The sequence below is a fragment of the Lutzomyia longipalpis genome, chromosome 2, assembly GCF_024334085.1.
Source record: "Lutzomyia longipalpis isolate SR_M1_2022 chromosome 2, ASM2433408v1".
Taxonomy (NCBI): Eukaryota; Metazoa; Arthropoda; class Insecta; order Diptera; family Psychodidae; genus Lutzomyia; species Lutzomyia longipalpis.
In genome coordinates this window covers 38,050,902-38,066,989 of record NC_074708.1, presented here as the reverse complement: position 1 = coordinate 38,066,989, position 16,088 = coordinate 38,050,902, and the positions used below count along the sequence as shown (strand labels likewise).

General features: G+C 32.6%; 1 protein-coding gene across 1 annotated transcript; it reads left to right on the top strand.

The window, feature by feature from the left end:
• Window positions 1-8,555: 8,555 nt before the first annotated feature.
• LOC129791169 (uncharacterized) lies at window positions 8,556-15,749 on the top strand. The gene is made up of 3 exons (XM_055829203.1): window positions 8,556-9,274; window positions 9,389-9,493; window positions 11,487-15,749. The coding sequence occupies exons 1-3, from the start codon at window positions 9,137-9,139 to the stop codon at window positions 13,092-13,094; spliced, it is 1,851 nt and encodes a 616-aa protein (XP_055685178.1). The 5' UTR covers window positions 8,556-9,136; the 3' UTR covers window positions 13,095-15,749.
• Window positions 15,750-16,088: the final 339 nt, after the last annotated feature.

Here is a 16,088-nt window from a genome sequence, read left to right as displayed (position 1 = left end):
TTTAGGAAATTAATAAAATGAACTGAAAAGTTGTGTAATTTATGTTATGGAATTTCGATGAAAATTAAATTAAAATAAGAAAAACACGATGATTATATAATAAAGTAATATATCGTATAAAACTGTTTTTAATTAACCCGTATTTGCTCTTAGTCAGGTATACGCTCAGAATTTTTCTTAATTGACTTTGAAAAGAAAAAATGGTCAGAAAAGTCAAAATGAATTTTCTTAGAGGAATGCTTTTGTAACTTTCGAGATAACCTAATTTAGAAAAACTTTAGACACAGCTTAAATAATTAGGCCTAACTTAAAAACAAAGCCTAACTTAAAAAAAAGTTTAGGCTCAGCGTAAAAAAATTAGGCCCATGTTGAAAAACTAAGGTCTAAAAAACTAAGCCCAAAGAACTTTTAGCCTAACTTTTAGTCCAAAGAACTAAGGTTAATCTTAAGCCCAACTTGAAGAATTTAGGCTTTGGCTAAAATATTAAAGCCTTAGGTAAGGCTTAAGTTGGCAAAGTAAATTTTACCGAATATTGGTTAAATAACGATTTTGAAATCCGGATTAAGAGCAAAAACTTTCTTTTCTAGGGAAAATTAAACAGCAAAGGAATTTTCCTTTTAAATCTTCAAATATCCTTTTAATTCCTTAAAGTATTAATCACATTTAGTATCCCCTGTGAGTAATTTCGGTTATCGCTATTTAACCAAACAATGTAAGTCCGGGTACCCGGTACAATAAGTTATTCTTAGGATTTCCCTACCATTTTCATTTACAAAGTTTATATTCCATTAAATATGAGTAGAATAGCGAAGGGAAAATCTTAAATTTAATATGACTTTATGTTTAAAAGTTTAAATGGCCCGGTAATGCAATATAACCCCTTCTATCTGTTGAATGAAGCACAACAATGAGAGAACAAAAAGAAAATAGAGTTATATACTCGGTGAGTTTTCCTTGAATGAAAACCCATTCATTCTATGTTACAATGCTACTAAAATAATTTGACGGTAAATTCTGAATGAAGCTGCGGTAGGGTGGCTATAAAGAAGGTGGCACAAACTATTAAAAAAAAAACTCCTGAAAATTCCGTGTGAAAGCCAATAGATTTATTAGCCTCTTGGCGTTTATCTGAGTCATTGTATTAGCTTCCTGGTAGATTACTACATTGCTTACAGAAAGATTTTTCACGACGTGATGGTTGTGAGATTTTTTTTTCTTCTTCACATCTCAACGGCGAAATTATTGTTGAGGCAAAATGAAAAACAATTTAACTCGTTACATTCATATGTACATTTATGTGTATGGAAATAAACGACAAAAACAGTGAGGTCACACAGCAAGTTTTTCTACTTCTATTATAGTGGAATAGTATGTAGTAGAGATGGAGAGTACATATACTATATGTTTTTACTCAAACCAATAAACATGGTGTGTATTTTCCTATAAAATTTATACTTGGTGTAGGGAGTGTGAATAAAGCACTGGTAACGTGTGTTTCGCACAATTATCTCTCTCTTCGCCTCGTTATGCGCACGATACAGAACAAATTGGGACCATAAATGACCGTTGATTACGCTGGGGTCCTCTATGTGGACTACATACATGTATATGATGCTTATTTGCAGAGAGAGAGAGCGAGCACGGGTTCGCTCTGGGGTAAAAGTCAAAGGGAAAGAAAATAATATAAACTAATCGATATAACACCCACGCTCGTTGCAGATAATCAAGTCAATAATTACAGTGGAAATAAAATCCAAAGTATCTTTCCAACTTGTTGAAGAGCTTGTTGGTGTTCTCATTTATGATTTCGCCTTTTGCATCATCCCAATCAGTCTCTCAAGTCCAAAGTACATATTACCTATATAGGTATCTAATCTGGAAAGTCATACTTATTTTCCATGTTGGATGAATTGTGGAAAAAATAAGGTATAAGGTACAGCTCCAATGTACAATGTAATACACCTCCGATATACCTCCCAGATGATATTCTTTGATTACTCCACGAATAGCTCACAGATAGTGCAATCTTATCTTGTTTTGCAAGAAAACAGACACTTAACACGAATTTAATCATTTTTTTCAATTTGTTTTTTTTTGCGTCACTTTATATTGAGAACTTTTCAAAAGCTCTCAGGCATTAGAATTTAGATTATCCACAACAATGAGCAAAGTTGTGGGAACTACTTAATTCATAGTTTTTATGCGTCTCTCACTCTGTATATGGGAAAAATAACAAACACGATAATTATATTGAATAACTAGTATAACTATAAAGATCTGTTTTGCTCGTTTTGCTCAGTTTTTCGTTCAAACTTTTTAAGAAAAATGTCTTGAGGAGTGAAAATTGAATATTGTGGCGCGGAAATCTTGTATTGAAACTTGAGCCTGCTTTTAGGTTGATCTTCATACAAAGAAGTATTAGGAAGCTTCCAAGTTAACCAACTTAAGGGCGTTTCAATGAATTTGAGGGTGTACCAATTTTCTGTTTTAAATGATCAATGTGATCGGGATGATCCTTAGCGAAAAAGGACACAATTTTAAGTCAGTTGTGTACTCTAATCGATATTCTCAGACTCATCCTAAAGTGGTTTATTCTTAACCCTTTAAGGACCACAACTAAGAGGTAAATTTAGTAAAAAAATTTTTTTGACTTACTTTCATTTCTAAAAATAATATTTATAAATAAAAACTCGCAAATTTCGAAATTTATTTATCATTCTTTCTGATGATAAGACTCCTAGGTTGATATCCTAGGACGAACTAAGAAAAGTCAATGATTTTCAAACAGAGTGCGATAAAAAGCTATTCGTGATGTTCCCAGTCACTTCCCAATTCGAAGACAATTTTCGTTTTTAAATTTTATAGGGCATTGTCAAGACTTAAGAAAAGATAGATTCTTTCTTGGAAAAGCGCTAGGAAACTATTCCTTTCTGTATGTTAGAAAAGCTATATAGAGGTTTAATATTATTTAAATCATTTTTCGGGAAGTCATCTAACTTTTCTTAAGTCTTTGACAATGCCCTATAATAATTGAAAAACAAAAATTGGTTACGCCATTTAGGGACTGATTAATATTAAAATGAATAACTCCCTTTTGTAGGACAACCACGCGCCCCTTTCAAAAGTTCTTCAGCTTTAGTCATCTAGTATGTTGAATATATTTTATTTTAATTTTAAATATAAAAAAAATGAAACTGAAGAAGAAGAGCAACACATTGAGTACACATAATGAACATATGGTTATCCATAATGTCATCTATATTATCATAATATATCTCATAGCCCAAAATGTTAACACCACATTTTAATGTCAATTTAATGTTTAATCAAATTCAACTGCAATTGATTTTGCTTAATGTGTTTTAAAATTAATTAAAACACATGGTAACCCATTCATCTTAAAGTTATGGTGATTGGTATTTCATGTAATAGGTGATATTCGCAATTATTTGATTTATTAGAGGAAAAGCAATAACTATTTTATGATCTGTTATGAGACTATCTGATTATTCTAAATGATTCCAATTAATCAATTTGCTTTTCCTACTAGGTATCTATCTTTATATTTGTTTGAAATACATACATTTTTTTAAATCTTTAGTTAGCTTATTAGTGGAGGTAAATAAAATGTTAATTAGAATTTTCCAAAGCTCATTTTGCTATTAAAATTTTCAGCTTGATTTGAATGAATCAAAGTCATTAAATTTGACTGTATCGGCTATATAAACTAGGAACTACTAGGATAATTGAGGTGCAAAACGTCATTGTTTTTAATTGGAACTCATTATACAATTTTAATTGTTAAAATAGAATACAAAGTATTTTATTATTTAAGAGATATTTGGATATTTTTTGTGTATTTTATCGTAAAACAGGTACTAGTTTAGTCCGAAACACTTTAAGTTTTTCCGGGGAATTTTCCCGTTTAATTAAAACAGACAAATTTGCCCCGTAAGACGGTAAAATATTTTTTTTTACAAGTACAAAGTCAATAAACGTTCTTTCACATTTTATTTCAACAATATCCTTTTTTTTGACATGACAGAAAGTGGCAAAATTCGGAGAAAGCATAAAATATTATAGAGTGTTTAAAAACTCACAGAGCATTATTTTAGCTGACTGGATACCTTTAAAACATTCATATCTTTTTTTTTTTAAATAAGTATGTACATTGTACAATGTTCTGTTGATTCAGAGAAATAGTTATGCTGCACTATATCATTTATTTTTTTTTCGCTGACAAAGGAACTCTCACAGACAGAAGAGGGATTCTGGTAAAAATGTAACTGTCTCAACTTGATATTATGAAAATCATCCGAAAATAGAGACAAGTTGAGAAAATGGAGGGCAAGGAAAAAGTGTAATAGTATATGCTATTTAAATGCAGTATACCCCATTACAATGGTGGAACCATTTCAGCAAAATGATACCCATGAAGTTGGAGAAATCACCCCCAAATGGCTTCTCGTTTCTGATTCACTGCGCGGAATATTTTCTGGAAAATTCATGAATATGTCACTCGATTGTGGAAATCAACGTAGAAAATGCTATGTCCTCCCTCACGCCACCACCCCGCAAAAGAGGGATGAAGTGAATTTATTCAAAAAGTAGCTTAACCTTTTCCTTTTCCTTAATGCACTTTTATACATAAGTTGGAGATTAAAGTTTCAGCTTTCCATGGAAAGGTATAATACATAATACAGAGGAAACTCCAATAAATGAGTTTTGCCGACAAAACAGATTATTAAGAATATGTACATGTACATTCCAAGAATTCCGTGTTGTATAGTGCAAGTTCAATTTGATTATATTATCTTACGATGTGAAGATATTTGTGTGCGTCAAACAGAATTTCAATGAAAAGCATTCCAAATGCTCTGTGTACCACCTAATAATAATATTTTCTCGGGAAAGTTTGCAAAAGAATGCTTTGCTAAAATAATATTTGCAGAGCTTTTACAATGGAATTAAATAAGGTTTATTAGGAAAGAAAGCTCAACAGTGCATAGAAATATGTTTTTTCTGCAAGAATAGTTCTTTGATTTAATACGTTATTTTCTTTTGGATTAAACTTTCAAATGAGAATAATATATTTTTCACTTTTGGGAGCGAGACGATAGATTTGTTTATATATGAAATTTAACTTCAATCTGGGCAAATTTAACTTGTCCCTGGGTTTGTAAAGTATGCATGCAGAATGCTGGTGAGAGAAAAATCAACTTTCTATGCACTTTTAAACCACATTGGGTCGATAGTAATTGAGTTATTTTACTTTCAATGGTACCACACTGGAAAAACGTCACACAATTTATAGATTTTTTCCCATCATTAATTCGAATGTTGTGCGGTATACATATAACGAATATCTAGGGTTGATTGAAAATTTTCATGTGCTTTCCACTATGAAATTTATTGAATTGAGCTTTTTTCCCCACACTACCTATGTACATTTATTTTAATGGAATACCACTTTAACAGAAATACTAATAATAACAGAAAATAATATTGACATATTAAAACAAAAAAAAATTGAATAATTATTCCATATAAATGGGCTTTTTTAAAATAAAAATAAAAGTAGGAAAATAATTTCACACTTTAGCGTTTTTTTGCTCCTAAAGAGCTTTTGTCTATTGTATTTGATGAATGAGAATGTATAAGGAATTTAAATATTCAAAATAAAAAGCATTGTTTGTACATATTTGAGTTAAAGCCTATCTGTGGACAAGGCATGAAATGAATTCCGCCTCCAATTTTCCTCAAGATAAATAATACAACAAGAAGAATAATTATTTGCTGGAGGTATTTATTAGATCCTATTTGGACAGGAGGTTTCTCGTAGAAAAGTTTAAACTGATCTAACCTTTGAGTATTTCACGATGGAGAGGTAAGGATTCATTTCTTTAAAAAAAAAAACATGAAGTCAAAGGAAAACATTTTAATCGTAAATGAAACAGTTTTTAACTAAATAAATAATTGAATATTGGGTATGAAAAACAGTCTTCGTAAATATAAGTAAGATGACCCAATACAACATAAGCAAAAGAAAAGCTCTCAATGAGATTCTAGTTGATTTTTAATTATTGGGTCATCTTATATTTACACAGACTACTTTTTCATACATTTCAGTTTTTTTTAATATGGATCTTTGAGGTTAAAATTCTGCGCAAATATAAGATGACCCAATATTATCCTTTTCCTTCACCAATCCATTGAATAAATATTTCAAGGAACAAACGTAGGGTATTTTAGTGAAATGAGCTATTTTGTATTCATTAGGCTTAACTTGGTGATTCACTAGGTGTGCTTCCGTGACGACAATCCTGAAAGGAAATTAAAGAATAATAATTAATTTAAGAGAGAAGAAAAGCTTCTCCAACAACAATTCTCCTCAATGAAAAGCTTTTCACGAGAAAGGATAACACAACTTTGTGCAAAAGGTTAATTTTCTTCTAACAACTGCCCATTGCTTTTGGCTAATTATTATTATTTTTTTTTTATTATGAAAATGGTGGAAAACATAAAAAAATGTTTTGTTTTCATCATTTATAATCTTTTTTATCACAATATGTTTATTATATAGAATTAATTTTTAAATTGAGCATCAATTTGGTCAAATGTTTGGTTTTAATTTTGTATCATTAATTATTATTTTAATAAAACAATAATATAAAAATTAAATAAAATGAGATTGAAAAAAGTATTTTAATCTATGTATTTTTTGAGCTATATGTATATATGGTAGTATACTATCTAGTACCCCAACATAATGTTTACAAATATCAATCAACATATTAATCACATTAAATTGATGGCAAAGTTAATATGGGGTTATTTATGTACATTCACATCATGATTGTGGAATAAATTGGTGTATACAAGTATATATTTTTTGTACTTACCTACATACATAAATGATAGTTGTTACATGCCCTTAAATTTATGACTACAGATTTTTTAATCTCTCTATTATAAATTAAATTAAAGAGCATATTTTCTTCTTTTTCTCTTTTAAACATTTTAAAATTATTTTGTTCCTTTAAAATAAATAATAAAAAATGTTCACAAAATGGCATTTTCAACTATAGGTATTATTCGTTAAAAATATTTTTTTTTCTGCTTTAATAATTTCTCGTGAGTAAATTCGAGCTAATGTTTTATGAATTAATTTGGCGGACAATTTGGAGCTATTTCTGATCAGAATAGGGGTTCTTTAATTCATGAAAAAATATGTACTTACCTGCATATTTTCTTCCAAGGTATTTCCTCTCAGATGAACTTGAAATTATGAATGGTATTTAATCCGATCTAAAACAGACGTATCCGGGTTAATATTTTTTAAAAGAAATGTTTTCGTTTATTTAGAATTGAGACATCATGCTGTTGATACAGCTGTGGGAAGACATTGGAGTATTTTCAGAGAAGTGTTTTTTTTTTCTTTTTTCTGTTATACTTTGCAGTTTCTCACCAAAAATTTATCAATCGTTTATCAGTTTCATTCCAAAGTACTCGCACGTACAATCAGTGAGTTTAATAGGAAAAGACTTTTCAGCAGTGCTTTCTCTTTATTTGGTGGTTAATTGTACATAGTATTATACAATATATAGGTAAGTTTTGCAGTTTATTTTATAAAAAGTACATTTTAAAGTGTTTTACGTTAAGGTATATTTCTTTAAGAATTCTTCAGAGTCTAAACTAATTAACTTGGAAATTTAAAGAAAAAAAAAGCGAATGGTCAGTCTAAATTTCGCAGTATCTGGCTTTGATAAGCTTTCAATGTTATGTAAGAAAAATACTTGGTGTTGGCCACGAAGTGGAACACCAACTAATTACTAACAGACTACCGATTAGACTTCTTAAAGAATTTATTTTCTGATTAAGTGGCGAAGAAAATCATTTTTTTTTTTAAATATTCTCTCCATGAAATATTTCAAAATTTATTCGTTACATCAAAACGACACGTTTTCAATTTTAATTCCTTCAAAAAGTATAATAAAATTATTAAAAGTACAAAATAAATTTTTGAAGCTAAATAATTGTGGGAAATAATGAGTTAAACGTGTGTAAAAAAAATTCTCTAAAATTGTATAAAATCACTTTTCCAACAATCACCACAAATGCTTGATAGTAAAGCGGTTTAAAGTCTAATGAAGTTAATTTGCACATGATGAAGGTTTTTGGCACAAAACTACAAACCCTCTATAGAAGCCATTCATTACGTGCGGTGTCAAAGTGAATGGTCCAAAAAAGGGGGTGCATAAAGTTCTGAAAAATGTTGCATTAAATATTGTATGGGCCGAGAGCCGAGTAATTATATTCATGCGGAGGGTTATATGGTGGGAAAGAGATTAAAGGATGAACTTTTGCAGGACCCACAGAATCCGGGTGTAAAATTCTATATATGTATAGTTGCGTTATATAGAAGAAAAATATGAAATTTTAATGAAAAATCGTTGCAATAGTTTCAACCGGGGTTTTGGTGATACCGTGCAATTTCCACTGTACGATTCATTCAGTACATAATGCGCATGCTTATGTCCTTCCGCATCCTTCATCCGTCTTGTCGATGGCACAAAAATGGCCGCAAGAGGGCTGGTGTCTGTTCGTTGCTACGATAAAAGGATCAAAATAAATTTTATTGAAAAAGTGTGAAATAAATTAAAAAGCTCTCCATTTTATTCTCAAGCCCATTTAGTGCTTCATCTTCTTAATCCTCACTGCATTTTCCAGGTATCGTCCACCTGGAGCAGCGAGGATACACAACAAAGTGGTGCGTGTAAAAGGCGCAGTGTGATGGTTGTGAAAGAGTTTTGTGTTACACAAGCAAAGTGTTTGATTTCCGTGTAAAATCTTGGAACGTGTATTGAGTGGGGTATCATCGGAAGGAAAGAATTTAATCAAAAGGCTCTCAATCTCTTCCGTACCTCACCCCGAAAACCCTCACACGTCAATTGAACTTGTGCTTGAAATTTTTGCACGGGTGTACATTGTGAAAAGCGGGTGGAAAAGGTCACCCTCCCGCTCCCCGGGATTGTCATCTCAAACTGCATCAGGTAGTCCAATGCAAAGACGAATCGCCATGGTATCCAGTACTACTATCGTGTGATTTGGTGTGGGTGAAATCAATCAGAAAAAATGTACGTGAGTGCAAGTCCACCGGGTCGTAAGAAACGCACCAAGAGAACAACATGGGGCTCCCGGGATCGTGCTGGTATGAGCTTTCTCATTGTTGTCGCCTTCTTTGCTATTTTTGGCATCATAATACTCACAGAGGTAATTTTAATATTTAAAAAATCTCAAGAAAACGCCCACGCATTCTTTTCTAAAAAAAATCATTTCATTTTTCCTCCTTATGCTTTATGAAAATCATTAACAACGACAAAAAAGGTCTTCATGATTGACGACAGAAGTCGAACAGGTGGCTCTATCTTGCGCCATGTCAGCCTGTCCAATCGCTTAGGAGAATCCATTCCTGATTATGAAGACACAAAGGTAAAATTTATTTACAAACTCCCCAATTTTCTCGAAAATCTCCAACAATTTTCCTGCAATTTTATTCCACATAAAAATACTTTTCAACATTCCTTCTACGACCTCTGCAACCTTTTGCGCGTTGCACTTGTCATGTGCAGAATTGTCGATATATTGAGCTCACGTGACAACTATTTTTAGTTTTTTTTTTAATGTGAGGGAATTTTTAATACCTACATACATATTACATATGTTCCACTTGAGAAGGGAAATTCTCAAATAAAAATCATGAATTTTTCATTGAGATTTCGTGATTGAGCTGGATGAGTTGGAGCTGTATGAAAAATTAATAGAATGATTAGCTAATTTTTCTGACTGAGATTTTCTTTCTTTGTTCTTTTGAGAGTTGTTTTGTTAATTCCTGTGTAATGTGGTTGGAAGAATTTTCCAGCTTTTGTAAGAAAATTTTTGCAGCTTTTCTCTGTATTTGGGGGTACAGAAATTAAATTCATTTAAAAGCATTAAAAATTTGTAGAGTATTTTAAACTTAACAACCGCAAAGATTAGGGTCGTATACCCCGAAAAATTATTCAAAAAAATGTTTTAAAAATAAAATAATTATATTTTTTAATTTAAAAAATATTTAAAATACATTAAAAAAAAACATTAAGTAATGATGATTGAGACATTCAAATCATATGGCAGTAAGATTCGAATTAGAAGCTTTTGACATTTTTTTCGGCAGTTTTAACGTTTTGACATTTTCTAACATTAAAGGCTTAACATTTAACTTAAATTTTTATTATAACGTTTGAATTAATTTTTTTAATATGTATTTAACATTTCTGTTCGAATATTTGGCGTCTCTTTTCTACTGTTTAATTGAACATCTTACATTTATTCTAACGTAAGCCCAGACGTAAGCCGTTTTTTTTTCTAACGTTTTCTCTTTTTCTCTATTAAGATTTATTGGATTTATTTATTTATAATGTTTGAAAATTCCCTTCAAACAATTTTTTTGTACCATTTTAAGCCTTAAAATATTAAAATTCGATCTAAAAATGCAAATTTAAACAGCCTGAACTTTAAAGGGCATTCAAATGCTCATACATCCTCCGCATCCACCCACTAGCACATATTTGCAACATTTAGAGCAAAATATTAAATTTTAATTGAAAATTATTGCTTCCTTATTCAAAATTTAATTGTAGAAACTATTTAAAAAAAATATTCTCAATCAATATGAATGTAAAGCTTTAAACTTTAAAGGGTTTAATGAACAATTTCTTGAGGTAGATATTAAAAGCTACAAATAAAAGCTTTCTCTAGCTCTCTGTATGGGATAAAGTACTTTGAGAAAATTTAATCTTCTTTACTAAGCACTCTATATGCCTATTAGAGTGACCTATTATTCAGCAGATAAGACGCATAGAGGCGGAGTGATAAGAAAAATTAATGATTCACTGTTTGTTTTGCAAACTTTCAGATTATTTCTCTCTCTCTCTCTCTCTGTGTTAGCTATTAAATCTAAATGTTTCCACTCAATGCTGCAGCAGATTAATCAATTTCCAATCGATTTAGAAGCATGTTTAGCAAATTAAGTGCTAGAAATTTAAAAGAACTTTAACTTGCAAACGCTGAGAGAATTGCAAAAGAGATTAAAAGAAAAATTTACTTGTAATTACTCTGCAGAAATGCAAAGTTTGCACTGCGTGAGTTTTCTCGGAAGTCGTTTGATTTAATTTAACTGAGAGACATTCAGGGGAAACTTTCTTATATGATTGCACTTGGAAAGTAGGGTATAAGATGTGTTTTTTTTACCTTATTTCCTTGAGGTGCACACAGCATAAAGAAAGAAGTCAGACGATTTCATTCCATTGGGATGTAGGTATTTTTTTTTTTGAAAGAAATTGATTTAATAAGTGCAAAGCGTGCATTAAGTATTTCTCTTTTGGATTTTTTTTCTATTGAAATCCTTTTACTGTGTTGATAGAGAAATTTTACTTCCATTAAGCTGGACTACAACTTCGACGAGGGTTCACTGTTTGTGCGGGAGAAGTTTTCCCGAGATCGCTCCGGTGGGTTTCGTCTCAATGATCCCATCCTCTTTGATTCAGCCAACATCCAGGTACCCATTCCGGTGGCGCCTGATGGTGAAACACGCGGTCACAATGCCGCTGCGGGCATCCACGCCATCCCATGGGGTCAGCTGCTTGATCCGAAGATCGAGAAAACCCTCCCCACGTACCCACATGTAGGCAATGCCAGCCGCACGCCAACTGATGGCTCATGGCAGGTTGTTAATGGAACCCGCTTCAAGTTCTTCGTCTTTTCCGCCTTCTACGATCGTCGTGATGCACGCATGATACGTGTTGTAGGTGCTACAAAGACACGCGGTCCTGAGCGTGTGTGGTGTCGCTTCTGGTATCCCACCGCCAATGGCACACACTATTACTCAGCATCCGTGATGGCACGCGTAAAGGTGATCCGTGAAAATTGGAATCTCAAATATAGCGCTTGCTTCATCATCTGCCCCCTGCGTGCTGCTAAGCTCAATGTTCCCCAGGCCGTGAGCATCGTGGCACGGCTACGTCTTCCACCAAGCAATGTGCTCCTTCTACGTAACACTGATCGTGATGTCGATGTTAACCGTACGGTGACTAATAGCACAGAACTAGGGGTGTGCGTGAAGCCACTTCACTTTAACTATGACAAAGCTCTCTACCTGCTAGAGTTCCTGGAACTTAACTCCATCCTCGGGGTGTCTCATTTTACCTTCTACAACCACACAATTGGACCACGTGTGGCCTGCATCCTCAAGCACTACATGAACGGCGATATCCATCGGTTGCACCTGCGCAATAATCAGAGTGTTGAAAAGCAGGTAACCATCTCACTGCTTCCGTGGAACTTGAGGATGCAATCGCAAAAGGAAATTCGCACTGAGGGTCTCTTTGCTGCACTCAATGATTGCCTCTATCGCAGCATGTATCGTCACACCCACGTAGCTCTTATTGATCTGGACGAATACATCATTCCACGGCACAACTATACGCTTACCGAACTCCTACATTGGCTCTCAAAGCGCATCAATTCACGCAACACCGGAGCCTATTCCTTTCAAAATGCTTTCTTCTACCTTCAATTTGCCGATGATGGTATTGTCTACGACGCTGATGCCCCAAATGCAGACCTACGTGCCAACTTACTGACACAGCGCAAGACAAGACGACGATCGAAACTGCACCCGCAGAAGCAACGATCAAAGTACATCTGTCGCCCGGAAGTTGTGATCGAGGCTGGGAATCACTTTGTATGGGAATTCATCCCTGGTCGGGGAACCCTCAATGTGCCTGCAGACTCAGCCATTCTCCAGCACTATCGTGTGTGCGAATTCGGCGGGAATGATTGCATAAAGACACCCTCGATCACCGATCGTACAGCACACAAGTACAGTGCCGCCCTTGTGGATCGTATCTCATCGATCTACACGCATCTCAAGGATACGTGTCACTTGCCCAATTTACCAGCACCACCCACACGCCCACCGCCAACAAAGAAGCACGTTCTCACTGTAAACAACATCCCTCAGAACGCAACGAAGCGACGCAAGGTACGCTAAACGAATACACCGAGTCACCGATGGAATTCCATAATGTTTTTAGAATTTGTAGTCATAGGAACTCGATTAATGCTCACGAATCAGGAAGGAAGGATAAAGTAGCAAAAGAGGTACCCGATTATATGTAGAGATGTACCTTGAAGAATAATCAAAGAATGACGCAGGTTTTGGTATTTCTTTTTAAAGGAATAAGGAGGTTTTTAACTAAAGGTGAAAAAAGTTATTTGAACCCTGCGTAATAGGCAAGATCTGAGGTAAAAGGATAATTCTCAGAGGATATATTTAGGCTTTGTCAACGACTGAATCTCAACTAAATAACTTATAAAAGTTACGGGTTTTTTTTAAACTAACCTTTCACCCAAAACTGGGTACATAGGGGGACATGGGGCAATTTGTTAGTTTTTTGGGAGAAACATTTTCCTGATTTTCCTGAAAATATTTGAGTTTTCTCATGAAGACTATCTTATAGGAAATTTTCCAGGCTACAACTTTGACTCAGACGATTATTTTCTATCTCAACGGGAAAATGCATTTTCAGGACATTTTCCAAACCCTTGCACATTTGCCTGTTCCAAAAATCATGGGGCAAAATGTTAGTTTGCGTTTTTTGGCCTTAAATTTCAATTTTATGAATTTATTTCATCTTCTAGACACTATATTTGTGTAACAATTAGAATTTTTTTTTAATAAAAAAAAAACAAAAAAAATGAAAAATAAAATTGAACTTTTTATTTTTTAAATAATTTTATATTAGTAATAGAGAGTAATATAACATGCTAAATTAAAAGTATTAAGTGTGCTGACTCGGGAAAAATAAAAAAAAAATAAATTTAAAAAAAGTTAACTGCCTTAAAAACAGTTTCTAACATTTTGCCCCAAGTGGTACTTTTTAGTGTCAGTGTTCTACGGGTAAACCCGGAAAATTTTTTCGGAAAATTTAGACTTGATTCGTGTTCAGCAATAGTTACTCTATCTAAAAATACATTTGGATCAAAAAAATTACAGAGAAATACGCCAAAACACGATATTAAAATGAAAGGTCAAAGTAACTTTGAAATTTGAAAAATTTGTTTTTTAAATAAATCCCAAAATATTAGATCAATTATTATAAAACTTTATAGGCTTAGTTAGAGTTATAAAAGGTATCATTTGACTAAATTAGAACAATTACGAAATAATATTTACTGAGATATTGGAGATGTGTGGTCTTGATTTTCTAACATTTTGCCCCATTTCCCCCTACTTTTAAAATTTTTCAGCGACGTTTTGGATAATAAGAAAATCATTTCCAGGCTAAAACGTCTATGTTCATAAAAGAAAGAGAAAAAAAACCATTACCTACATTAATTAAAAAAAAAAGAAACAATAATAAAAATAAAATAGAGCAGAAAATACAAAATAAAAATTTACAGAAAAAAATTTAAAAAGATTTTTTTATTCCTTAATTTATAAAAAAAAATTATTGTCCTTCTTTTTAAAAGATTTAATAAAACATTGAAAAAAAGAAGTTGATCCCATAAGAAAAAATTCTTTTGAGTAGATCAAAATTTATAATGAGAGAAACGCCAATGTTGGGTACCTCATTTCAATACCGAAGGATATCTAGGTTTATCTATACATAGTTCAGTATATGTAATTTAGTGCCCTTCTCATTAATAAAAAAAACTAAACTAAATAGTAATAAAATTATATTTTGACTTGTATACCTTTGCATACGCATAAAATGGACGACAGAGCAATGATGAAGTTGTCAAGGAAATTTGCCTAAAAAATGTTAAAAAAAAAGAAGAAGAAAATGTAGAAAGGAGGTGTAAAAGAAAGGATGAAGAAGCAAGAAAATTGGTGTAGCAGACACATCAACAGCAATTCCCATCCCCAGAATGTCATGCGATAATGTTTTTGAGGGAATTGAATAAATTGGTAATAAATTGGAGTGCCAAAGAAAATTGAATAAGAAAGAGAGAATGATTTTCACCCCACACCTTCATTTTAAAAAAAAATCTTGGGGCTGTGTGAGTGGGAAAATCCTGGAAAAAACCACACAAAGTGAGCGAAAGCATTCAAGTGGGAAGATGAGCAAAGCAAGAATCTCCCAGCCACCCCTCAAACCCCAAATGACTTCGCCCCAAAAGAGGGAAAACAATGGCTTTTCTGGCTCAACAAAAAGGCTTAATAAATGAAAATCTCTCTTATGTTTTTATTTCGCAAAAAAAGGAGAAAAAAAAGTTAATTTAGTTTAAGGGAATGAGGATTTGGAATAACAGGAGATTTTCATTCACGTGCGAAAACGATTTTCACGTAATCCTCACGAAGGAAAATGAGCGGAAAATTGCATTGATGCTATATACTATGGAAGAAGAAAATATCTCTTAAAAAAAAGCTCTAAAAGAAAAATTATTTCTATTTCAAAAATGCAGCTGCAATTTAGAATTTAAACAAAAATGCTAATGTAAGAAAATAAATTATTTAGGCGCAGTTTAATGAAAATCGCTACGTTTATATACAGAAAATTATGTAGAAATTTTATTATTTCCAAAGAAAACCATATCAAAAACATAAAAAAGAAGAATGATTTTCTTATATTTTAATTTGCTGTACTTCTCTTAGTGATTATAAAAATAGAAACTTTAATAAATAAACTTTATTTTTCATTAATCCCTTCGTCTCTCACTTCTCCTCTGGGGAAAGTTTTAAGTGATTGATTTGCTTCATTTTTTTTTCTCCTGCCAGCATACGCCTCAATTACTTTTAATTGACCCCCAAAGACTTTGAATAAAATTGACACGTCTTGACTTTATGACATTTACTCGATTAGATTTTTTTTTATACAGGATTTCAGGGGAAGGTTTCTTCTGAACTGTGCGGTGAGATGGTCACAGTGTAAGCTACAAAAGGATGTGAGGAATTGTGATTTTAAAGTCAACAATGTGAACATGTGAATGCACAACTTGATAGAAGCAAAGATCTTTTTTTTTATTCCTTTGAGCTTTCATT

Bases quoted from the DNA above. Each gene is read 5' to 3' on its own strand.
- LOC129791169 (XM_055829203.1), top strand. From the start codon at position 9,137: ATGTACGTGAGTGCAAGTCCACCGGGTCGTAAGAAACGCACCAAGAGA. The intron at 9,275-9,388 runs GTAATTTTAATA...ACGACAAAAAAG, and splicing joins GCATCATAATACTCACAGAG to GTCTTCATGATTGACGACAG. The intron at 9,494-11,486 runs GTAAAATTTATT...ACTTCCATTAAG, and splicing joins CTGATTATGAAGACACAAAG to CTGGACTACAACTTCGACGA.